At 39.4% G+C, this 26,859-nt stretch overlaps 1 protein-coding gene across 1 annotated transcript; it reads left to right on the top strand.

The window, feature by feature from the left end:
* The first annotated feature begins 1,062 nt into the window (after positions 1-1,062).
* SPMIP7 (sperm microtubule inner protein 7) lies at positions 1,063-26,838 on the top strand. Its single transcript, XM_074847963.1, is given in 11 exon segments — positions 1,063-1,427; positions 1,429-1,555; positions 3,102-3,109; positions 4,989-5,064; positions 6,017-6,089; positions 6,749-6,885; positions 7,335-7,402; positions 8,499-8,537; positions 9,072-9,179; positions 23,089-23,196; positions 26,733-26,838. Coding segments are annotated over 11 exon segments (1,215 nt in total).
* The last annotated feature ends 21 nt before the right edge of the window (positions 26,839-26,859 follow it).

Here is a 26,859-nt window from a genome sequence, read left to right as displayed (position 1 = left end):
TCCAAGAAAACACCACCATGATTTCAACATTATGGAACACAGGTTTTTATTACTATAAACCTGTACTGTAATAAATGATAGGCCCGTTTCTGATTTCGTGTTAATCAAGAGCAAGTTAGGAATTCAGGGAGGTTATATCTGTGTGAGACTAACACGAATGAGAGAATGATCAGGTGCTGTGCCCTAATTTTTCCTGACAAGGCCATAAAATAAAGGCCCCCATGGTGTGACTTGAGCTGTCCAAATAAACGTAGTTTGATTTTTCCAAAGTACCAGACCTTTGCAGATGGCACTGAATTAATGCAGAGAGGACCTCTATAAATCAGACTGCTTTTGTTTAGGTTGCTAATGAATACTGTAGAGTTTGGGATTACGAAATGAGTGCTGCATATTCAGAGCTGAGACATTAATGGATTTGCCAACTTGATAGAACAAATGGCAAAACTCTGGAGGTAATTAAGCTGCGTGGAAAACTATGATGTCAATGTGATTTACTTATTCCAAGTAATAACTGTAAATTTTCTGGATTTGCATTTATCTGTGGTTGTGTTTAATAAATTTTGTGTTAAATCTGTGTTTCAATTGAATTCATATTTGTCATCTAGATACCAATAGAACAGCTTATTTTAAAATACTTCAATGAAAACACCGTATAATTCTTAGTAAGACAGAAAACTTCTCACTTTTGTCTCTACTAGATGAATAAGTAATTTCTAGGGCCACTTCAAGTTGCTGTGTGTGTCCCTTGAAGGACTGTATTACTCTGGTACACATGAACTGTTTCACACCAGGAGACTTCATTGTGAGGTGGTTTCCATCATTACCAAGCAACAGAAATTCAGTGGCTCTGTTCTTCGTGTATCATACTTGATAAATCTCTTTTCAGGAAAGAATTCACTACTTAAACCACTGCCTTGCTCTTCATGATTTCTATGCACTGATCTTCTGGAGGATGACCTCTAGTTTTTTCTGTGGTTTGTTGGCTAGGACTTCAGAAACTTGGAGAAACAGGAGCAAGTGGAGTCTTTTAAGTTTACTGCCACATAAGGACGGTAGAAGAGAATGGCTGGGGTTTCCCACAGAGCTGAAAGGCAGGCAAGTGCCTTTAAAAAGTCCACCTTGTCAGTTGAACAAGTTCACAGGATGGATCGCCAACAGTATCGAAGTCTGTTAAAGATATGCGTGCCTATTGTGAGAAGTCCTGAGAACAGACATGGCTTTGCCAGCTTCGAAGAGAAAAACAGTAATTCTTAACTTCAATTAAATCCATTCACCCCTCCAGTAGGGCTGAATTACCCCTTATTCCCACACTGGGATGATGGGCCTTTAGTAGATCCCTGCTCAGGCTTTGTGAGCCCAGGAGTAGGTGCTGACCTGCAGCCCAATGTTGGAAGAACTGTTGAATCCCTGGTAGAGTACAGTGATGTCCCCAGTCACAGGAAAGAGGGGCCAGCCTGCCCACAGGAGGCAGGTGATCCTCCTGGAGAAAACCAGCCAGGACAGGAGGTGGAACTCCAGGGCTGTGTCAGCTACCTTCTGTCAGGGCATGACTCAGGTAAAGCAAACTACTATTTTTATTTCTTAATCACCAAAGAAATTGGTGATGCTTAACAAATAAATAAAATTAGTTTCAGAACTCCCATACCCCCAAGATGAAGGAACAACCTTATAAAATACATTTGCCCTGGATATTTGAACTGAATATAACTGCAATAGAGAGTTTCTATGACTCATTGTCGCTGCTGTAGGGAAGACATACCAGTGAGCAAATTCTAATGAGCATTCTAATGCTAAAAAAAAAACCAAAAACAAACAGATTTTGAAAGTAAATAATGCTTAAAGATTCTGTTTATGTAAATTGTAAAGTTATATACAATAGTTCTAATGCGCACCTGTTTTAATGTAAACCAAAATAACAAATCACTCCAGAGTCGGGAAATCCCCTGGATATTTCTGTGTCTTTTAGTATTTCCTGACAAGTTGCAGTGCAGCATATTTAAAAGCCTATTCCAGTGTCTAGTTGATTGGAGAACAGAAGTTCTTTAGGATTGACATCACGTGTTGGTCAAAGTACGTATTACCCTCTTATTTAATATCAATATGTTTCACATAAAGTTGGGTCTGTTCATTTTGTATTTATTACAGTATCAAAATAGATATTTATTCTTTTTAACATGAAGCAAAATTGGGTTGGTAGTTACTATTCAGAATTTTCTGATGAAAATTCTGGAAAGCAGAAATATCTGCCTACAGCTTCTAAAGGCAGACTTAATTAGCGGTAAGCAATATGGTTGAATTTTTATAAATATTAAGCTATTCCAACAATTTTCATAAAAGAAATGTTCATTACAACTAGACCAAAATTTTATGGGAACTGAGGCCAACATGCTTATAGATGAGGGGAGTATTTCTTAGAACATGGTAAAGAAATGTAAATAAACTCCTTGTTCCACTTTACAGAGGTAACATTCTCACTTCATAGTTAGCTGTACTTTATCCCTGTTGCTGTCGCCATAAAGTCTCTATGTGCTATGAATTCAGGCATGTTTCTGGTTCCGTTTCTGCTCTTTGAACTTTGCATTTAAATCACTTTAAGCTTACTGCAGTCATAGAACAAAAAAATAGACTACATAATTTTCCTTTTTTTTTTTTTTCTTGCTCATCCCATATAATTTTCACTCTTATTTCTCAGTTACTGTGTTCTGCATTTACATGTGAAAATAGACCTCAGACATCAGTCAAAACTGATCAGCTTTTTTTTTCTGCAAACCTCTGAAAAAGTGACAAGGAGAGAAGATTTGAATATGTGATTCTATCTGACCATTAATTTTTCCAGCACAGAGAAAATCAGACAGAGACAGAGATACAGATACTCTGGCGATAGAGACACCTGAAATGAACACAGACAAAATCTGAAAAAATGTCATCAAGTCAGTAACCTGCATTACAGTGGAGAAAGTGGTCTGAAATGGACAGTAGCTCCAGAAAGCAGATAGAAACTGTCTGGTGGCTTTCTGGTGATTTTTCGTTGGGGAAAGTTCACTATTAGAGTGAAATACTGACTCCACTAAAGCTATTGGAAAAAGTCAAACTTAACTCAGGGACAAACGTTGACACATTTATAGTCCAGCATGGATTTCTTAAGGAAGGCTGTGCAAATGTTCTTGCAAACCTAGTATTTATTTCCGAGTTTTCCTGGGATGCTGAGGTATTAACTACAAATGTGTAAATATAGATATAAAAAGTAGTTGAATTTTAAGCTACTATTTTTAATGAGTCTGCATAAACAAATTCCAGATTTCAGCTGTATGATTCAGAGCCCAACTACCAACCCCTAGGCACGTGATGTGATGAAAGTTGCTAATCTTTCTAGATATCAGTCCCAAGACATTCCACAGCTAAGTTGTTTGGGGAAGTTGTGTTGAAAGAGAGATCAGTCAGGCATTTTGCAAGCAAGTTCTACAGTCACTTTCTCCACTGTGTCAGGGATGAATGGAAAAAAAACCCAAACCACCAGACAGAAGCAGCCTTTGAGACAGATGAGCTGAGATATATAAAACATCTGCAATAGACAGGAGGTTCTCTGTTGTGAGAAGATGTAGTGCTGTGGCTTTGGCAGTCAACAGTGTTACTTTGAACTTCCCCAGCAGTCTTTTGCATCTACTGAGCAAAGCAAGTTTATTGAACAGTGAGACTCTGTGATAGTAAAGGTGAGAAGCTGACAAAGAAGGTCGTTCTAAGACTGGAGAATCAGAGCCTGCCAGAGAAGGGAGATGGCTGAAGAGCTATTCTTCATGTATTCTCGCTTGGTATAGAGAAGGTGTTCAGTGCTAGAAGACAAGGTCTTTAGGAAGTTGACAGTGTTTGCCTGTAGAGTCCCCTTCTCTCACTCATATGACAACAGAGTTTTGTAACCTTTTCTCTGTGGTCTCAAGTTTCTTTGCAGTGTTTAGAAAGACCTCAAAATTTGACTGTGCAGGTGTATTTGGAAACCTAGTGACAAAGCCCTCATAGCCAGTTTGTAATTATTATTCTGTCTCGTATGGCTTAACACAGTGATGGGCATGGGGATTGCAGAAGGAACCAGGGTATTTGATAAGTTGATAAGGAGCAGAGATGACTTCTTGCCCCTACTGGAAACTGACAGATCTGTAGACACAGTTTTCTTCAAAAACTCAGAAATGGGAGACACTATAGAGTTTACCTGTAGACTTGATAATAACCCTTTTCTATAAGAAATAAGCACATAACTAGAGTGGCCATATTTAGATTTGTCCAAAAGCCCAACTAGTCCAGTATTTCATCCAACACTGTGGGTAATTAATAAAGAATGTCACCATACTTCCTCTGCATATTTACTATCATGTGATGATTGTTTGACCAGGGTTTCATGACCGGGGGATGGTGTGCTTGTGTTAGTGGTCATGGATTCAAAGATTTGCCTTCACAAACAATCTATAAAACTTTCATTTGGCATTATTATCTCTTGCTGGGCCCACTGAAGTCAGTGCTCCTATTAATTTTAAAATATAAGAGGTCAAAAACAGTGCACAGCTTTCAAACGATGGTGAGGTGCAGTGAAGCTTGTAAGACTGCTGGTTTAGTGCAACCTCTCTGCATATTTATTTATGTAGTGACATAAGAATCTCACTTTTTCCTTTAAAAACAAAAGAAAAAGATGTTCTGGCTTTCATGGTTTCTGGGAAACAGCTTAGAAATATGAATGAGTACATCTTCAGTTTCTGACTCAGAATCCAAACCAGAAATTCCCTAAATTTGTTATCTGTCATTGAATCCTGCTTTGACAGATTAGGAGACTAGTTTAAGTAATAAACTGAAGCTGACAGTATCATTAAGCTTGTCATTAGCTAAAAGTGAGAAGGCCAATACACTGAGTTCCCAACTGGACAAGAACAGATCATGCCATTTTCAGTGATTTTCATTTCAATCAATTAACACAATAGAAAGCCCTTTCTTTCAGGTTGGAGAACTCCAGTGAAAGTTGCTCCTGCTCTACCTGACCAAAACTATATTTTTGCATTTTGTATGGATCCCAATCTCAAGGCAAGTGCTCTTCTTGTAATGACAGAAAACATATTTAAATAATTTTGTTTCTAGTCTGCTTTCCATTCAACATACTTGGGCAGTGATTACAATAGTGTAGTGACTTTTTCATTTCTTCATCTAATTATATTCAAATAAGCACTATATTTCAGGTAGCTGTATGTTATCATGACAAGATTTTAATGGTGGCTGTTGCTCCAATAATTTTCATTTTTTGTACTGTTACTCTGCTTAAGGCATTTAGACTGTAATGTGAGACTAATACTACCAATGTCAGTTATGTGTAACTGGTGACAGAGTTAGAGCAAAAATACCAGAAGGTACAAAAGATACCAAAACCTCATACTTGCTATAAATACTCATATATTTAATACTTAGGCACTGCCTTATTTGGTGCAAGTCACAAACAAATAAGTAAATTTTAAAAATCAATTAATCCATAAGGCAAGTTCATTGTCTTTCCCACACTGAAAATGTGATTACATCCTTCATCCTTACACACTGATGAGACTATTCAAAGTCCTTAAAAGTGTTGCCTATACTTAAATAGTTCTTTAAGCTGGACCTCTTTTGTACCAACGAACATCATACAAATACATTAGGCATATGTGAGGGACTGCAAAGTGTGGTTGCTATGCCATTTTATAAATAATATAGGAAATGGAAGGCTACATGCTTGAGGAGTAGAGAGGCAAGGACATTCTATTAGCTTTTAAACTTGTATTCACTATATTACATTTTCTTTCCAGAGTAAAACTCTTCAAAAATAGATCCATTCTTGATCTCCAGTGATGGCTGGTGAAGTATGTGAAATTGCATATTTCACATTCCGATGCAAAAGAAGATAGTAAACTAGGAAAATGCAGATATGTAGTTTACTCTTTAAACAAGCAATCATAGTATCATATATGTTGATAGCATTGCTTTCTGCTATGTAGTTGATTTCTCTTAGGAATCAAGTGATCCTTCTGCAAGGTGGAGAGAAGAAAAAGCAAGGGACTATTTCTACAAGTCACATACTAAAAGTGAGACACCATTTCTTTTAAAAACACTGCTTGCTTGTGCTTTTCTTCATTTTTTCATCTTCTTTTTGCTACTGTGCACCTTTAGTTGGCAGGACATATCAGACTACAAACAATTTTCTATCACTCAGAACTTCTGGTGTTTTACCAGCATTTAGCATGGGACTCATCTCATGAACTTTAGTTATCTGAAAGCTTTCATCCAGTCTGTGTCTTTCATCTCCACTTCCTCTATAGGCAGTGAAGAGAAACCGGAGTTTCCAAAAGGGCATTCTGTACATCTGTCTTCAATGCCTGTCACAGGCATAATATCACTGGTATCTAATCTCTATGTCTTGTCTCACTTAACTGATTATTCAAATTTAGACAAAATAAATCCCATCATCACTGTAAGCTTCTTGGAAGATAAACTACCTCTTTCAATTAGTGAGTGAGACAGTTTTAAAGAAGATAAGCCTGTGAAACTGTACCATAACTACTTGTTCCCCAACAAGCAACATATAATTCCAGGCTTTTAATTTTCCTTTAAACCAGAAATAGACACTTTTGTTATTTTCTACATCCTTCTTTGGCACATAATTCCTTATTATCTAGCTACCAATGTCGGTTACTAATGATTATATGGGAACATTTTTCTCTTCTTTTCTATTGTTAATCTAGAGTTTATGAAGAAGTTGCTTGAGATAATATGCTACCTTCCAAAATACAGCCTCCGGAATCAAGAGTGGAAGTGTTGGATGATCCTGCTTCCCAATGTTTCACAAAAAGGAGATACAATCCTGAACCTGAAATAAGCCAAGTCAATTTCTTGCCAACTGGCTTTAGGTTTTGCTAATGAAATGTAGCCTAAAATTTGTGTACTTCATACACATAAATCCCCAGCAATGCTTTCAAATGAATACAGTTCCAAGTGAACATTTAAGGTCATCAGCACACTGCAGTAACTGCCTCAAATGATTTCATATTTTTCCCTCCCCCTCCCCTGTAAATTGGTACAGAAGATATGCGTGCACAGTACCAAAAGAGAGGACAAGGATATTGATGAAAAATTGGTTTATAGGAATGATGCTGTACCATAACAAATCTCACATTAAGTTAGTTTACTTGTGATTATTAACTGTAATGATTATTATTTTTACTAAACTAAAATTCAGTCCTGCAGTTCGTTCGGATTGCTGCATGAAAATCTCTTAAGCCAAATTAATTAGGTAATACTACTTTACAAGAAGCATCTAATTATGGTTTTAGGTTGTTGGAGGCTTCTGGGACAGATTTCAAACAAGATCTTTTACCTCTCAACAGAGACCTGTTGATTTGTAAGTTTCATTTTTTTTGTGAGTGTCAGGATCATCTGAATACCTCCTTTATGAATTCTACATACAGTTAATTATTTCAGAAGACTAAATTCAGCAGCATTCTATAACTAGAGAAGTTAAGATATTCCATCAATAACTATATGAAAAGTATACTCTAGCATGCTTATCCTGTGAGAGAGTTAAATATAAAAAGCAGAACAGAAGAAATCTGTAAAGTGAATGATTGTCCTGACTTCATACATCTGATGTTTTGGTTAAGACATGACATTTATGAAAACACCATAGTAATCATGCACATGTACAAACTCAAGGTTTTATCTGCTGTAGAATCCAAAACAATCACCTGTGCTTTGGTGTCTTTTCTTCATTCTGTATTTCATCTATTCTATTCTATCTCTGAGTGGAGCATTTCAGATAAGCCCAGTAAAGGGTGACAGGTTGTTCAGAAGAGTTCAGATAAGAGCCAAGTAGAGATGGGGAGGGAAAGTTTCGTCAAAACAAGATAGAAAAACTAGAACTTTTCTCCTTTCCAGTCCATGAGCCAGCAGGTTTGCTAGGGCAAACTCAATGGACAGGTGTGCTACTGGGCACATACAGTGGGAGAGACAGGTACCTCTGCAGGGTGGAGGGAGATAGAAAATGCTATCACTATGGTTTCTTGAATGTTGCTCTTTCAAAGGAATATAGACACGGACAGTGAGAGCAGCTTGCAGGGACAGACCAAGAGAGAAATTCAGACCTGATGTTAAATTTTCCCATGTTCTCAAGAATTGGATGAGAGAAGTGTTACAAGTAGAGGAGCAGTTCATTTTTAAAGAAAACTTGTTTATACTATCCTATGAAATTGACTGAAGTCCCAGTATCTGAGAATAAAGATTAAAAGACAAGATTCTGCCTGCTGAACTGGGTCATTTAGCATATATGCCAACCTAATCATTTACTACGGCCTTTTACCAAATTCAAATGAGCATTGCATCATTCCAAGAGCAAAACTTTGACTTGTCACCACCTCTCTTTTGGGACCTCATAAATATTCTATCAGAATATTCTGTCTGGTGAAAAAAAAAAAGTGATTGATCTATTTTGTCTTTAACAGTGTAAGCCGCTCTCAAATCTGTCATATCTCTTTGTATAAGTAAGTACGATGTCCCTGGGTTGTTTCTACTTCTGACATTTTTGATTAAGCCCAAGCAATTCATCTCTCATTTTCTGAAGCAAGAGTTGTAGACTATGTTATCGAATCTCACGGTGTTTTCTGGTGCCAAGGGATAGCTGAGTCTCCTCTGCTTGCGGGTGACTCCATCCTTTTACCTGTAAACTAGAAATCAGGATCCATTATGTCCTATTTGGAAGAATATCCCAGTCTGATCATGGGCATAACCAAAAGGACAAGAGATGACACATTTCTGTCTTATTTCCATTCTTCCCAATCCTCCTCTCTGCACATATGTGCTACAGCTGTCATCTCTTATGTTCTGCAAGTTCAGCAGATGATTGTTTTCATCTTGGGACATGCCAAGCACACAGGGCAGTTCATCTCCATGTTTTTTCTTGTGGACCGTTTAATAAATAACTAGAATTTTGGAGCATGCAGTATATGGTTCAGCTGCCTCCACCAGCTGTCTTATGAATAATGTACATATCTTTGATTTCCTTTCTATCCAAACAGTGGCTGTGTTGGTGCAGTAAATTTTGAAGACATTGACAATGCTGACGTAGATGTAATCCCACTTAACCATGTGTGAACTTCAAAGCCTCACTACACAAGCACTGCACAGTATGTTTCTCTTATTAGCATGATTTTGATACTGCCTCTTGAGTTCCTGTTACTTGGGAAACGGGAAAAAACAGTTAAGATCTGTTCTTGGGCCAAAAGAATTAAAAAAATTGGGGGGAACACTCCTTATTCTTTTTAATAACTTGAGTGAGGTCTGTTAACACAGTAAGCACAGTGGGCTTTCAGATTCAAGGTTGTACTTGAAAAATCCTTTTTAATAACTGAGTCAGTAGTAAATGGCCTGTGGTGGTAACCACCTACAGTGGTCACTGTAGGTCTGTATAAATCTAAGGCACCATTCAGTCTAGATATATAAATTTAGTCAAGGAAGCTGATACAAAATGAGCAGAGAGATGTCTACTGAGATGATGGTATAGCAGATTTTATCCGTCTACTTGTGTTATGGTAAGCTTAAATGCAACCTATTTTGACTATGAATTTGACATAGAATATTAAGGCCTAGTTCTTTATTGTATCCCATTAGTGTTATAGTTTCAGGGAAATTATGCTGCTAACACCATGCATCATGCTTTTCAACCAGAAATATTGATTAGGTTTTTTTTCCATCTAGGAGTTCCTCTGTGGCCCAAGTGACCCTGCCATCCATCTAGTACAGAATGGTCATAATGGACTGACCATAACTGATTGTCAGACCAAAAGCTGCCCTTAGCGTGCCCATCCTGGGGAGTAAAAGCTGCCTGTGGTAACACCAATGCAATATACTGTCTTGGTATAGTGAACTCTTCATGATCAGCAGGCTCTGACCTAGATTGGGATGGAAATCAGAGTGTACTCTCCCTCCTGCTGTTAACCTTGCTAGACTAATCACACAACCAAGTTTTAAGAACTCAGCAGGCACCCTTCTGTTTTTCTCAATTTAGAAGGGTTGCATGTGAAGCTAGTCTGAGCACATCTGCTAGATCATACCCCAAAACACTTGCCTTGTGGCTCCTAATGATGCTGACACTACCTAACATAGGCATTCCTGTAAATGCCCAGCAGCAGAAAATAGATTTGTGCTACATTCAAGGCTCAAGTGAGGAGGACATAGAAGAGAAGTTCTGAGCTTAGCATGCATCAGGAATTTCTGCTGATGCCATTCTGAACAGAGTCCTTACTTCCAAAGAAACCGTGTTTATTTTCAAAATACACCATACTTTCACTTCAAATGCTTCCTGTTCTTTAGTGTTAATGAACAGGTCTGTTGGGTAGAAGTGCATGTGTCGTTGTTTGATGTGTAGTATGATTTGAATATTGCCATGTTAAAAATGTGTGATTTTTAACTTTAGTCACTAGGTGACCTTTGAGTTTGCAAATGGTCCCTGAATGCCATTAGGAACCCCTTACTTTTAGCTAGATCAAGAACTTTGAAATTCAAAGATTTTCACTTTAAGCCTTTCCTAAAGTTGTCTCTAGTAGCTTGAGCTGATATTAACCATTTATTTGCAAACTTTTAAGAAAGTGAAATGGTAAAAGTGATAACTTAATGGTAAAGTAACAACTGAAATTGATAAAAGAGGATAGAGACTGTGTTCTGTTCACTTAATCAAATTTTCTCTTTGCATAGGCCTTTCTTTTCTGTCCTTTCAGTGGTCCTGCACAGTCCACATTTGTGAGGAAACTACAGAAGGGACACTTCATTGGGGGAAGCAGAGGTAGAGAAGCTGTAAAAATATTGTCTTCTCTTTTCTGAAGAAAAGGCATAATGCTGGACCTTACTGACATATGGCAGAGTATGTGCTAAACATTCCTAGTTGCTGGGAGCTGCCTTGAAAGTAGCTGGAATTTCTGAGCTCCACCTGAGGTCTGTTCATTTCTGTTTCTTACATTAGTTTCAGGGAGAATGCATATCCTTTTGCAGTGCATCACATGCTGTCACACATGTGTGTGGGGAACAGTACATCATGTTTCACACAGCCTTACTCATTACAGCAGTAGTTTCACAGGCAGCATAAGATGCTAAGCATTGTAAGATGGTCAAGTTTGACCCATATTACTGCAATCTAATCTATTAATACCAAGCTTTTATGTACATAATGCACCATTCTGATTGTTTTATCTCACCTCCTGCACAAGTCTTCTGATTTCTCATAGCTTTCATCTAACTTTTAACTTCTGCTTGAATTAGCACATAAAATAGTTTTAAATGATTATTGAGAAATGTGCTTTAAAAATACAGCACGCATAGCATACAGCATAGTGCTGAACAGAGATTTCTGAGTTTGTAGGGATGTTAGCAGAGTTATTAACCCTCAGTTCTGCCATGTCATACTGCTGTTGCTCTAGAGCTTTGAAGAAGAGAAGCTGATGTGTACACTGTGCTGCAAACAGACTTCTTGTCTGGAGCTATTTACAACGTATGGTATCATGGTGGATTTGTAAGTTTGAGCAACAGAATCTGTATTACCTTCTTTGGTATTCTACATTTTCTATGTCATTTTCCTGTTTTTTAGTGAGTGAGGCTGTGGGTTTCATTGATTTCTAGCAACCAGGAGACCAAGGTCTCTGAGACGTAAAAGATTCTGACATCTCAAAGCTATGAAAAACTCAACTTCACCTGAAAAATTCTATCAAGTTCTTCATATTTATTTTCATATTTATTCTCTGTCTATGATTGTCAGACATCAAGATTGCTATGATTTTAAGCAGAAGAAAGAAGAAAGAAAGAAAACATAAAAGTGATCCGGTTTTTTTTCACTTTGTGTGTTTGCCAGTAGTTCTAGAAAGATGTGTAAAGATATTAAGGCTACTAGACTCACACCAAAATCCTTGAGAAGTTAGATCTATTTGGATTTAGAAGCCTAAATATGCTTTGTAAGTTTGTAAAATGTAAAAATATCTTTGTAGATAGTCACTTTCACTCTTCCCTGCCTCCACTTGGGCAACAGCATCGGCGCTCAGGCATTACTCCAGAGTGAGACACTGTTCTTCCCCAGATCATGCAAGTAAGTGGTTGCCGTTCAAATTATTAGCAAAGATGAAACTAGCTAAGAGTCATCTGTCATGTAATTTTGCAGAGACAAACAGGAAGAGTGGTGAACCTGGGCATGTTCTGTATCTTACCCTTGCACCCACTCTCTCTTCCTTTTGGCAGAACAGGAAACTGTCTTCTGTTTTTCTTCTTTTTTCTTAAGGATTTAGAAAAAAGGTAGAAGTCATAACTTATGCTGCAGTTGATCATAAAAGCCCCTAGTATAAGATCAGTGTTGCAAAAAGCTGCTGTGTATATACCCAGTACTCTAGATAATACTCTGAAGTCCTTACCATGCAATTTGGAAGCTTTACGGATGGGAATCCTGGTGCAGTGTGATTAAGTGGTTTGCCAAATCCCATTGGAAATCTATAGCACAGTTAAGAATGAAACTTCATGTATCCTGAGCCCTAGCCTGTGCCTTTTCTTTTTACCAAACTCTGAGCTTTAAGCTATTGAAATGGTGCTTTACTGAAACTTAGTCTTAAAAAATACTAAGTAGCACAAAATGATGGCCATAGTTCTTAAAAGATAGGCTAAGACACAAGTGAAGACTTAGGAATCCAAGTCTTTTTTTATCCAGTTTTTCTCTGTGGTTCGGACATGGAATAGCTGTGGGAGCCTTCACCACACGTAGAAAGCCATGTCATAAGTGTTGTAATTCATCTAGAGGTGCTAAATTTATTAATCTGAATTTATTAATCGAAACTGCGTTTGTGAACTGGTGGCAATCCAGGATGATCGGTGGGCATTTCCCTAAGGGAGCTGTGGAAGTGCTTTTCTCAGGTCACATCTTCACACTTGACCAAAGATCCTGGATGGTAATTCAGTTCCTCTCATTCTCTTCCAGGCTTTCATTAAAGCCTGTCTTGGAGGATAGGGATCAATTACACCATCTCTTGAGGTCTCTTCCAGTCCTGGAATGTAGCACCATTCTTAATGTCCTTGGTTTGTGTATGCACTCCTGAATTTGCTTTAGGATGAACTTCTTCCTCTCTTTAATCCTCGGTTATGTTGCAATGTATGCCTAAAAGTTGGAATCTTCTATCATTTCTTTGTGAAGGGGAACATAGAAATCTTTCCAAAAAAAAAAAAAAAAAAAAGACCCAGTCAAAAAATTAGGAAGTTGTTGTGAAAGAGCACTCTGAAAATCTTTCTAATGCAGATCTCCAAAAATCTTTTGTAAAACTTATCATGATCTCATTTTACAGCTCAGTGCTCCATCAAGTGGACTACATTGTCAGAGCACAGGAGCTGTAAGTTTGAATCTCATCTTTTTATGCCACTAACTAGCAAGGTTCCAAATTTAATGCTTTGATGCTTTTTTGTATTTTCATTGTATGTTTCTTGTGTTATTTTGTTAGCTATACTGGACAACAGTTGTCCAGTGGCTCAAGTGCCTTTTGCTGTATTTTTAAATTTATCAATTTTTTATGCATATTTTCTTCTTGTTGTGGTTTTTGTTTCTATTTTCTCTACTTGTCTGCCTACTTTAAACTCTCTTCTTGTATTTTCTTTCTTTTCTTTCAAATCCATGAAGTTTAAATTCCATTGCAATCACTGAGTTAAAGGTATCTGCTTAAGATTTCCTGAACAGTGATAGAATTGCGTATCTGTTCATATATTTTGCAGAACTGAGACCTCTTTGATATGTTTTAGAAGACTTTGAACTCTGAATTGATTATGTCTGTTTTCCTCGGTTATTTTGTCTTTGTTTCTTACTGATTTGATTATTAATTATTTGATTATAATATTTATTTATTTGTGAAGATGAATATTGCATTTGGTTTTTTATGTCACGTAGCTAACCACATACCAGCTAGGGAAGCAACTGAGAGTATGTTTTGCGCAGCCAGCCAGGCTTTCAAAAATAGCTCAGCAACCACACATGAAAACCAGAATTCTGAAAGAGCTCACATTCTGGGTGCACGTTGATTGCTAAGCTCCTGTGAAAATCTGGCCACAAACACCACAGCGAAACTTTTAGGTGCTGAGCACTTTTGAAAATCTGATCCCCTGTGTTTAACTGCTGCTCCAATCCAAATGTGTATCAAGGAAGAGGAGGATGGTCCAAATTCTGAAGAAACACTGTATTTTCAGCTCTCTTGGGCAAGTTACACAGGGGAGGAGCACAGCTACAGTGACTTCCAGGAAGGCTCAGACTGCAAAATTCTCGGGGCACTTTTGAGAGGCTCCATGTTAATAAGTGAAAATAAGTAATGACCCAATTAATTCTTTCTTGTTATTAAAAACTACTTTAAAAAAATCTCTTTCTTATTCAAAAGTGCATTTTCATAGAATCATAGACTGGTTTGGGTTGGAAGGGACCTTAAAGATCATCTGGTTCCAACCCCCCTGCCATGGGCAGGGACATCTTCCACTAGATCAGGTTGCTCAAAGCCCCGTCCAACCTGGCTTTGAACACTTCCAGGGAGGGGGCATCCACAGCCTCTCTGGGAAACCTGTTTCAGTGTCTCACCACCCTCCCAGGAAAGATCTAAATCTACCCTCTTTCCATTTAAAACCATTACCCCTCATCCTATCACTACACTCCCTGATAAAGAGTCCCTCCCTATCTTTCCTGTAGGCCCCTTTTAAGTACTGGAAGGCCGCTATAAGGTCTCCCCAGAGCTTTCTCTTCTCCAGGCTGAACAACCCCAACTCTCTCAGCCTGTCCTCATAAGGAAGGTGCTCCAGCCATCTGATCAACTTCATGGCCCTCCTCTGGACCCACTTGAGCAGGTCCATGTCCTTCTTAAGCTGGGGGCCTCAGAGCTGGACACAGTACTGCAGGTGGGGTCTCACGAGACCGGAGTAGAGGGGGAGAATCCCCTCCCTCGACCTGCTGGCCACACTTCTCTTGATGCAGCCCAGGATACGGTTGGCCTTCTGGGCTGTGAGTGCACATTGCTGGCTCACAGTCAGTTTTCCATCCACTAATACCCCCAAGTCCTTCTCCACAGGGCTGCTCTCAATCCACTCATTGCCCAGCCTGTATTTGTTCATGGGATTGCCTCAACCCATGTGCAGCACCTTGCACTTGACTGCCTTGAATTTCATGAGGTTTGCACGGGCCCATCTCTCAAGCCTGTCAAGGTCCCTCTAGATGACATCCCTTCACTCCAGCATGTCAACTATACCACACAGTTTGGTGTTGTCAACAAACTTGCTGAGGGTGCACTCAATCTCACTGTCCACGTCACCAACAAAGATGTTAAACAGCACTGCTCCCAACACCGACCCCTGAGGAACGCCACTTGTCACTGCTCTCCACTTGGAGACCACAACCGCCGTTGACCACAACTCTTTGAGGGTGACCATCCAGCCAATTCCTTATCCACCGGGTGGTCCATCCATCAAATCCATGTCTCTCCAATTTAGAGACAAGGATGTCATGTGAGACAGTGTCAAATGCTTTGCAGAAGTCCAAGTACATGACATCAGTTCCTCTTCCCTTATCCACCAGCACTGTAACCTCGTCGCAGAAGGCCACTAAATTCATCAGGCATGATTTGCCCTTAGTGAATCCACATTGGCTATTGCCAATCACATCCTTATTTTCCATGTGCCTTAGCATGGTTTCCTGGAGGATCTGCTCCGTGATCTTGCCAGGCACAGAGGTGAGACTGACTGTCCTGTAGTTCCCTGGGTCTTTCTTTTTTCCCTTTTTAAAAAAGGAAAAGGTTATGGTTCCACTTTTCCAGTCAGCAGGAACTTCACTGGACTGCCACGACTTCTCAAATATGATGGATAGTGGCTTAGCCACTTCATCCACCCTCATTCATTCATCCCTCAGGCCCCTCAGATGCATCTCATCAAGTCCATGGACTTGTGCACCTTCAGGTTCTTTAGATGATCTCGAACCTGATCTCGTGTAGGGGGCAGTTCTTCATTCTTCCAGTCCCTGCCTCTGCCTTCTGCATCTTAGGTGGTGTGACTGGAACACTTGCCAGTGAAGACTGAGGAAAAAAAGTTGAGTACCTCTCAGCCTTCTTCATATCCCAGGTTACCAGGTCTCCTGTTTCCTTCTGCAGAGGGCCCACATTTTCCCTAGTCTTCCTTTTATCACTGACATACCTATAGAAGCTTTACTTGTTGCACTTGATGTCCCTGGCCAGATTTAATTCTATCAGGGCTTTGGCCTTCCTAACCTGAAAATTGCTTGGACAATTTCTCTGTATTCCTCCCGGGCTACTTGTCCTTACTTCCACATTCTGTAGGCTTCCTTTTTGTGTTTCAGCTTGTCCAGGAACTCCTTGTTCATCCATGCAGGCATCCTGGCATTTTAGCATCTTTGTCGGGATGCATCACTCCTGAGCTTGGAGGAGGTGATCCTTTAATATTAACCAGCTTTCTTGGGCCTCTCTTCTCTCCAGGGCTTTATCCCATGCTACTCTGCCAAGCAGGTCCCTGAAGAGGCCAAAGTCTGTTCTCTGGAAATCCAGGGTAGTGAGCTTGCTGTACACCCTCCTCACTGCCTTAAGGATCTTGAACTCCTCCATTTCATGGTCACTGCAGCCAAGGCTGCCCTTGAACTTCATGCCCCCCACCAGCCCATCCTTGTTGGTGAGAATATGGTCCATCATAGCACCTCTCCTCACAGGCTTCTCTATCACTTGGAGAAGGAAGTTATCATCAGTGCATTCCAGGAACTTCCTGGATTTCTTGTGCCGACAGATATCAGGATGGTTGAAGTGCCCCATAAGGAACAGGACTTGTGAATGTGAGGCTGCTCCCCTCTGTCTATAGAAGGCCTCATCTGCTTGGTCTTCCTGGTCGGGTGGCTTGTAGCAGACCCCCAGTATAACATCTCCTACCCCTGCCCTCCCTTTAATCCTGACCAACAAGCTCTCAGTCGGCTCTTCATCCATCTCCAAGCAGAGCTCCATGCATGCCAGCTGGTTGTTGACATAGAGGGTGACACCCCCTCCTCATCTCCCCAGCCTGTGCTTCCTAAAGAGCTTGTATCCTTCCATTCCAACACTCCAGTCATAGCAGTCATCCCACCATGTCTCTGTGATGTCAATAAGATTGTAGCCCTGCAGGCGTGAGCACATCTCTACCTTCTTTTGTTTATTCCCCATGCTACATGCATTTGCATAGAGGCATTTAAATTGGGCGCCCATGAAGCTGACTTACTGTCTGGAATTACTTTGTGCTGCTCTTCAGGTGCTCTCCTGCTGACCTGTGACCCCTCTCCAGGCTCTGGGCATCTATTGCTGGCACTGACATCAAGCTGGTGGGAGTGGATTGACGTTCCCCTCCCCAATAACTTTAGTTTAAAGCCCTCTTCACCAGCTTGGCAAGCCCATGACTGAAGATGCTCTTTATCTTCTCTGACAGATGGAGCCATCAGCCCCCAGTAGGCCAGGTTTCTCAAAGTGAATCCGATGGTCTAAGTAGCCGAACCCCTGGCTGTGGCACCAGTCCCATATTGTAAGCCTAATAATTTTGCAAACCATAAAGAAACTGGGTTTACTGCATCATCTGGATTCCTGACATAATAATCTGCTGTTCTCTTGTTCTTAAACATCTTTATAGGTATGTAATTTTGTATAATTCTCCTCCAGCCCTAGTCACCAGCTTTTCCTTTGTTGACCTCTTCCCCAATCAGCTGCCGAAGCAAGGTTATGCTCTATGTGGTATTTTAGTTCTGCAGGTGTTTTAAGGGTCAATGGAAAAAAAGCCTCCCACGCTGGTGATGGGGATTTCCTCTGTAGTATTCATGGGCAGAGCTCTGGTAAATGCTTGGTCTGACAGACACAAATAACTCTCCTTCTTGGCATTGTCAGAACTCCCTTACACCTTCAGTGAGTTGGTAGTACTTAGTGTAGTAATAGTGTAGCACATTTAGTGCATTCCAGCGTACACAGCAACAGTTCATATCAATCAAGTGTTACATCTGACTTGTGATTTTCTCTTTTGTGTGTCCTTTGTATTATAGCACAGCAACTTCCTGATTTTCACCGTGGTACTTATTGGAACCTACCTCTTGAAATCTGACAAAAGCAGTTAGGACAGAGATTATGTTTTCTTGTTCCACATTAAAAGCCTGTGCCTCCAGAATTAGGTAAAAATCTGGCAGTTGTTAACATTTTAAAACCTGCTACTCATAATTCATCAGCTCTCATAATACTCAGTAGAGGGCAGTGCTTACACAATCATATGCATTCTAACAAAGTGTTATTTACTTAGCAGCACTTTTGAAGCATCAACTAATTCATTGCCATAACACTGGTAAAGTAGATTATACTATTAGTTTTTGAAAGATTTTTTGAAATATTTAGTTTTTTGAAAGATTGAGGAGGCTGAAATGACTTGTCCAAGGCCACAGAGGTTGTCTGGGTTGTCTGTGTAAGAAAGAGGACAGGGTCTGACCAAAATCCATTTCTGGAAGCAGTTGATTGAAATGAAAACTTAATACATACAGTTTCTAGGAAGACATGTCCTAAGTGTTTCAAGTCCTGCAGTTCTTGCCCAAGGCTATTCTCTGAAACTACCCTTTATTCTTGGTTTCTCAAGCACATTGGGCAAATTGCTACTATCACATCAGTAAATCTGTAGTGACTTCAGTCATATTTCTTCAGTGTAGTCAGCTTCCAACTGACTGTGTGCATGCATCCCTTATCATTTCAAGCTACCACAGAAACCTCAGAGGCCACAATTAGCTGGGGACAGGACCCTCTGCTGCCTTGCACCTTGCATAGTCATTTTCATGGGCTGCCTAAGAGCTTTCCCACACTATCTTTTCTTCAGAAACTGACAGCTTGTCCACCATGTATGCCTTTTTAATGATTTTCCAGTTGAGTCATTCAGGGGGTTGAGGGTGGGGAATGCTGAAATATCCTACTTTGACATTTTCCAAATGAGATTTTATTGCTGGCTTGAAATGCTTTCTTGTTTCTGAAAAATATTACCCCATACTAGAAAGGGGGTTTGAAAAAGTTGAAAGCAGAATAGAAGTGTTTGAAATCATAGAAACAAAATGTTCCAGTTCAACATGATTCAAAATATTTCTGGGGAATTACCATTTTAATGGTTTTATCCTTTTAGAAACCCCAAATCCATTTGTAAATACCCATTCTCTATCCTGCTTTGATGGCTGAGGAAGAAGGGTATGAAATGCAACCCAGAATGCACTGTTCAACAATCCTGTCGGTCCCATTCTTCACTTTGCATGGAGCACCTTGTTTTGACTTCAGAAGTTCTCTCAGGTATATTCTTTCCCAACACAAGAGACTGTATACATTGAGTTTCCTGACATAGGATCACGTCTGAGGCATTTTTACCACAGGTTATTCTGTTTGGCAAATAGGATCATAGAGTAAAAGAAGAGCCACAAACGTGTGACATGTCAGTCTTCCTGGAAGGGAAATTGAGGTGGAAGCCGGTTGCGAGTGTTATGCACTGTTAGTGAGACCTGAGAGGCCTATTTTATAATTGCAGTAGCCAGAAGAGCTAGTTAATGACTTAATCTGGTGATTTAGGTCTATGAGATTTACACAACAGTGTTTCTAAGAAGTAAGATGTTAGGAACTCTTTGCTTGTAAGTGCAAGGTAAGAATCTACTGGATTGGTTTCACTAGGCAGAGTTTTTGCACAAAGAACTTGCATACCTCAGTTGCTCAAGCTGAAGTGCTAGATCCAAGGTTTTCAAGAATTACAAATTATTTGAGAGAATCTTGATTTTGCTCGCATAAAAACAGCTGACATGGAATGTATATGGCAAACCTGGGCATCCAATGCCCTGGAGACACCCTAGACCATCACTTGCAGCTGCTGCTTCAGAACAGTATGGATCTCCTGAGGGTCCTGTGCTATAGGGGTTATCTCAGATACATTAAGGCATCTCAGATAGCTCTAAACGTCAGTATGGGTGTCCAACTAAATTAAGTTCACACTGTTTTTCCTGAACACTACCAGGAAATAAAAATCTTCAAAGACATCCCAAGATGGACATATAAAACAGAGGCACACCAAAGCAGAGGCACTCAGAATCACTACATTCCACTTGAAAAATCTTAGGTCTTGCACAGATTCAACTGTCAACACTGTATGTTGCTTACTGTTGAGACTAAGAGTTGCTAGTATGATAACAAGGAAGTGTATGAACAAGAGAGATGTCATGGTTACAGAAAGAAAGCTTGATGACGACAGCATAACCACAGAGGGGTTTTGTATGTTGCCCAGTGGTAGCCTGGCACTTAGTTGTTTTCTTTAGCAGCAACAGTCTGGTTTAGCAGCTCATCAGAGAAAACACACAAGAGCTAGACAGCCTGATCCAAAAACAAAAAACCAAAGGGGTATTTTTTTTAACCTCAGTTTCTTCTGCTTTATCACATATATAACCGCAGCACATTTTTGCATCTTCTTTGCAGGTTCCCAGGAGAACAGCTGCTTTACTGTAGTGTAAGCTTTCTTGCTATCCTGGTACGTTTAGCTTCTCTCTGCCCATCTCTCTTCTCTTTCAGAGCTGCATCCTTCTCACATGTTACGAATATACCAACTTCTGTCAATCCTTTCTAACAGTCTAGAACAAGTCTTCATCTTGGGGCATCTCTCAGGCTTGATTTTTTTGGGTCACATATGGCCATTTATGATGCTTTTCTTTTCTAGTTTTGCAAGTTTTAAAGGTCAGAAGATTGTATCAATCAGATGCCTCACAGTGTATAATATATTCTGATGTCTGCACAGTTGTATAGTTATTATGTGAGTTAACTCCAAACAGGCTTATAAAATATTGCAAGTTAATATGGGGCTTCTTCTTGTGATCTCCTCTTCTCTGTGACGCTCATACAATTTCAAGGAAGTCAATGGAATTTCTTTATTACATGTAAGAGAGATATCTTGGTACGTAGCACATCACCAGGGTAATAGAACTCAGTTCACAGTCTGACTGATTCTTTCAAAGTGATACCACATTTTCAGGTTTGGATGAATGCATGTGCTTATACTCACACACCCCAAATGTCTGTTGTGTCCCTCACTGGGATCTCTGCATATGCAGATGAAATTTTCTACATAGTTACCTAATCTGCAGGTAACCTAACACTTGTCTACTTTGACATGAAAAAGCAAATTTGTCTGCAAGCCATTCTCGCTAGTGCTGAAAATATGTTCTACTGCTGTACTAGATTTTCAGGCCTACTCGTCACCCCTGCATGGCTGCTGTCAAGACAGAGAGCAGATTTGTTATTGCTCAGCCATTAGCAATTCTCTATAGGTAACAGCTTCCCAGGTGCTAAAAAACTGCTGTACTGATTCTACAAAGCCATCTTCTCTGGAGGGTCATGAACTGGAACATGGCCCAGGGAGTATAGCAGTGTATGAATGTATGGGTTAGTGCAAGGCTACTCCAAAATAAGACAAAGAAATAGATGATCTTTCTGCTAACTATGGGTACAAAGACTACAACATATACTGTCAGTGCTCCTGTGGCAAGTATAGTTCACCCACAGTCCTTTGTTATAACTGTGGTAGGTTGATAAAGCATTTTGTCGTTACCTTTGCTATTCTGGTGAGGAATTTCAGAGCCAAGTTTCCTAGCACACAAGTCAAAGAATTTTCTGGTAAACCACATCTCATACATATGTCCAGTTTTGTATCCTGTGCTGAATTTAGTTGCGGAGAAGTAGCTGATCAGCTGTACTGAAACTAATAGCTCGATGCACTTTTTATAATTAAAGGGACTGTATTTTTATGCAGAGTACAGGGGAATAAAAAAATACCTCAGTGATTATTTTAAAGGAGGCGCTGTTATCATTCATGTGGTCTGAAGACGCACAAAGGACTAATGGAGGCAAGGTTTACAATTACAAGGTTTACAAGTGTTCAGCTGATTCAGTGGGTGAAACAGCTTGTCATGAACTGTTACCTCCATGTATATGGGCAGTCTCAAATATGTATAATTCCACAGTGTCCTATTTTGAGCTGTCAGTGTAGAACAGTACTGATGATACTCTCTGAATAACTTTGTGCTGCAAAAAAGCTGTCATATTGGGGGTTTAGACTGTTTTATTTTTAATCTTCATGGATTATCTCTCTGAATTCATATTAGTACCACCTTCTTTTTTTTTCCCCCCCTTTAATTTTGTCCATCTCTGCTTCATCTTGCAGTAATTGCTATCAAATTTTTCTGTTGTGCTACCTCAGATAAGTAGAATTCTTTCTTCTGTCTCTTTAGGGAACTTTCTTTATGAATTTCACATTAAGACTTAGCATCAGAATGAACAAAAGGCTTTAGTTTTCGAAGATGTAGCACAAAGTGTCTCAGTCCATCAGTGTACTCAAGCTAGAATTTAAGTTGATGTGTCTAAGCAGTGTTAATAATATTACATATGCATGTAAATGCATTCTTAGTAAATCCTAGGGGAAATTTAGAGAACTTTAGAATAATTTGGGAAATAATTTTTCTTTTAGGCCATGAGAAATCACACCTGTTGGCCTAAAGCCTGCTACCTAAATTCCATATTTGAAGCTGACACCTAAATATGAGCTAAATCTGTATCACATTTTTGAAGAATATTTCCTTGCTTTTTGTGCTCTATGCAAACCCCATGACCCCATTTTTCCTTTGAGATTAAATGTTGCTTGTAATCTTGAATATCATACAGATATTCAACCTAAACAACTGGGGAGAAAAAAAAAAAGGAAAAGTCACTAAATGAATTCACTTTTGCCATGTCTAACCAAATATTTTGGGTCAGATCATCAGCTAGATCATCATAAAGTTGTTTCGCTGATCTTAAAAGAATCTATGCCAGTTCATACACTCATACATTCTAAGGAATACTCATTATTTTATGAAGAGTTTTTACCCATCCATCTTTGATAAACACTAGCTATTTTAGAACTGATCTGTAAGTCATATTTCAAGCCTGTAGTCATTTAATTTACCCTTTCTCCACCCCTCATCCCCCCTTTAACTTTTTCCTTTAGCCCTCCAAATATCCATGGATACGCTGGCAAGGTTCATTGGTCAGCAGCTCACGCAGCAAATTCTAATCTTCCATCAACAACCCCATCAATAATTCCACGAATACATGGGTAGGTATGAGGTATATTTCTCAGCTTGTTCAGAAAGATTACAGGAAAAATCCTAATTGCATTTATTTAGTTAAAGAACAATTAAATGTTAAGCATGACATTCCATTGGCTTAAAAAATACAGAACAGTTGGAGTTGGATTTCACCACATTATTGTCATGCTAATCTGAAATCCTTTTGAGAACTCAGAATTTTTCTGGAACATCATAAGGTATGTATTGGGAAGGTACTTTAACACTGAGGTAAATCATGATTTCTAAATGTGGATTATTTTCACACTGGGAAATTTTTTCTTTAGCTATGGTTGCTAAATCATGGTTTAAGTGATTTTTTTTTTTCTTATTGTTTGATCTGTGTGTGTTTTGAAAGAGGCCCAAGAATGTCAAAGTTAAAAATTCCCAAAAGAAAACTGTGTGGTGTTGTGTTTCCAAATTGGTGTTGGCAGACTTATGAAATGGGTATTTGCTATACAAAAATAGTTGTTAAAAATGGGTGGGTTTACTTAGAAGGCAGTGAAAGGCAAAATCATGCCATGCCCCCACACAGATGCAGCTCAGGACCCTGTGGCTATGAAATCATCATAGCTCCACATCAGTATTGTGGCTACCTCATGAAATGAATTAGTAATCTTTATTCTCTTGCTCTTCCATACAAGGCTTGTAAAAACTATGGGTCAATCTAAGTATTTTGGTGTCTAACCCTTGTTGGTTTAAAAAGAGCTGGATGTTTCAGAACAGCTGAAAAACACTTTTCCTTTTGTTAGCACAAAGAGCTTCTGACATTGGCAAAAGACCAACTTAGCCTTTCTTCCAGTAGCTTCAGAATATCTTAGTAACTGTTTATTTCCCCTCTCTCCTTTATAATTTTGTGCTTTAGATTCTGCTTTCTTGTTACCCATAATAATCTGGGGCATGGTGACACTATCCCAAGTTGCCATGTTTTCCTGATAAATTTATCTTCCATTAAATTGTTTAATTTACCTTAGGATTCTGTTTGCAACACATCACACTTCTTTTTCAGCACTGCCAGTGAAAAGTATCCAGAAAAGGCTTGAGGAGCTTCAGGGAGCTGCCTGGCTTTTAAAGGATTCACCTTGTCAAGTGTTTCATCCTTGTGCAAAAGGCGCTGACTTTCATTCCTGCTGCCCTCCATCCATTCACCTCTGCTCTTTTTATCTTGTGGTTATACTTAGAAAACAGGCAGTTACCTGTAGTCACAGTTTGCTGTTGACAGGGAATGAAAAGATGCAACAGAGTCCTGAGTCTCTGTAGACTAATAAAGCTGAACTTGGAGCAGCCTGATGCAAGACTAACTTGCGTGTAAATGTCACAGACAAATGAAAAGGCAAATGCATGTTAGCAAAGATCATTGACAGACTTCAGACAGATACCAGATTTCAAGAGCAAAAAGAGAGGTGCCACTGTGAGCTAAGAAAGGAAAACACATCTGTTACTTCCTTTTACTTTATACCGGTGTTACTGTGGGTGTAGATCACAGTGGATGAATTTTCTTAGTTTTGAGTGGATAGCAAGAACAGGATTCTCGTTCAGTGCTAATGGATACTTTCCAGGAACAGGACAGAATCCCCTGACTTTTCTGAAGAAGGGTGTGTAGGGAACAGATAGCAAACTTAATCATACCCAGACATCGTAGACCAAGTTTTACCACCCTTTTCTGAGCTTAGTGGTATATTCCCCTGAGGGTGGTACCCCGGTTGCAAAATTGTAACAGTCCTATTTTACTTTCTCTGGACCTACTTCTGGGGTAATACAGTGTTTACTTAAGATGGAGGACTGTAGCCCTCTATGAAACTGCTATGTAAAACTATTAGGAATGCTGGGAATCTCCCCCCAACATTAGTTAGTGATGCCCATAAAAAAGAGATGCTTAACATTTGATTCCTTCCCTTTGTAAAATAAATGATGAAAAGTCCTGCTGATTTCAGTAGTCACAGGTCAAGCTAGACTGAAGTGGAGAGGTGAGGAGAAGAGAGATTATTCCTGGAATTTGGGGTCACCTCCATATGCTTTTCATGTACAACATGATCTCATTCTTACTGTTATTTAAAATGGTGACCCCTTTTATTCTCTCTTTGATCATTCTCAAGCCATAACTGTAATAATTTCTCAGAAAGTAGCAAGTGATTGTGTGTGGTGGATGTTTTTATAACTGCTTTATTTGACATGTCTACAATATATGGTCAGTCTCCTGAAGACAATTATAGGTATCAGAGGGAGTCTCTTCTCTTGTCTACTGCTAACATGGTCTAATAAATGTTTCTGTCAAAAGTACCAGCAATATCAGATAGACCAGGCAGCATGCAACCACTGCTGCACTGTATTTCTATTGCATGGAGCTTCCACAATATGTGAGGCAAAATCCTTTATACCTGTTTTAAGCATTCTGAACCCAAAAGGATTGTATAGGATATAGAACAGAAGAAATACAGTTTCTTCATCTTCAAATATGAATAGTATTTTTATATGTCAAGCTTTATTGATGTATTTTTATTGTATTTTTATTTCCAGGTTATCCCAAGGTGAAGTGAGAAAGTTTCAAAGTCCTTTAGTGTGGTTAGATTCTGGTGGCATCATTTAGCTTTTCATAGGGAGGAATGTTTTATGTGTTGTTTTGTGTTTACCCACAAAACACAAATCCATTTGCACCACGAGACTGATGGAAATTCATTGGCCTCACCATAGTTAATATAAAGATAGTGCTAGATTTAGTTTGATTTTTGAGAGAAGGGTTGCACCCATTCAGCAGGTTTCTTTGGAGATTTAAAAAGGGATCTTTGGGTCAAAAGAAAATATTTTTTGTTTGGAGAGTGAGTGAATGTAAGACTCTGTGGTCAGTTCTGTGTCAGCCCTGCTTTTGATTTGGTGTTTCGCAGCAGAGGGGCTACACTAACTTAGGTTGTAAGTGTAAGATTATTTATAGTGCCTCTTCTTGTAAAGGATTAGAAGAGTATTAGAAGTCTAGCATAAATTGTTCCCTCCCAGACTGTCCCCAGCATATTTACTAATGCCTGTCCCAGTATTCTGTACCACAAGGACTGGGCATCTAAGCAGGCACACCATGGTGCCAGCAAAGTGTTTTTTCTAGGCTTGAAAGCCAAGTGCCCAGCACCACCTCCAGGCACCACAGGACCTTATGTGTTTGAATGCATTCAGCATGCTCATGGCAGTTCTCCACAGATAGTGTGCTGGTCAGTTGTGAAGCAACTGTATGTCCAAGAAGGGCTGAAAAGAGTCAAGAGACAGAACATACCTCTCTTACAGCTGCTGTATGGATCTGTCTTTCAGCATGTTACGTATATCCAGAAAGTAAGATTTAAAATAAGATTTAAAACTCTTAGGAAGATGTGTCACCATTGTTCTTAAGGGGGCTGATTCTAATACTGTGCAAGTTGTTAATGTTCTCTGAGGCCAATGGGCAAAACTGCTTATGAAGAAAACAGTGAGAGGGAGGAAGAGGGAATATTTAGCAATATGAGAACATACTTTAAAAGTCTTTTTTTTCTCTGTGTGACTGCAGATACATAGCAAAACATGGAAGCTCGTCTCAATATAATCACCATGGACCTTTTTCTCAAGTGATGACTCTAGTTAGTCCTCAGGATTCTTTCAACAAGATAGAATGAGAAACTGTTACAGTTTAGAAA

This window comes from Strix aluco, chromosome 1 (assembly GCF_031877795.1).
Source record: "Strix aluco isolate bStrAlu1 chromosome 1, bStrAlu1.hap1, whole genome shotgun sequence".
NCBI lineage: Eukaryota > Metazoa > Chordata > Aves > Strigiformes > Strigidae > Strix > Strix aluco.
Note: the sequence above shows the minus strand (reverse complement) of the source record. Positions and strands in the feature narration are given on the sequence as shown.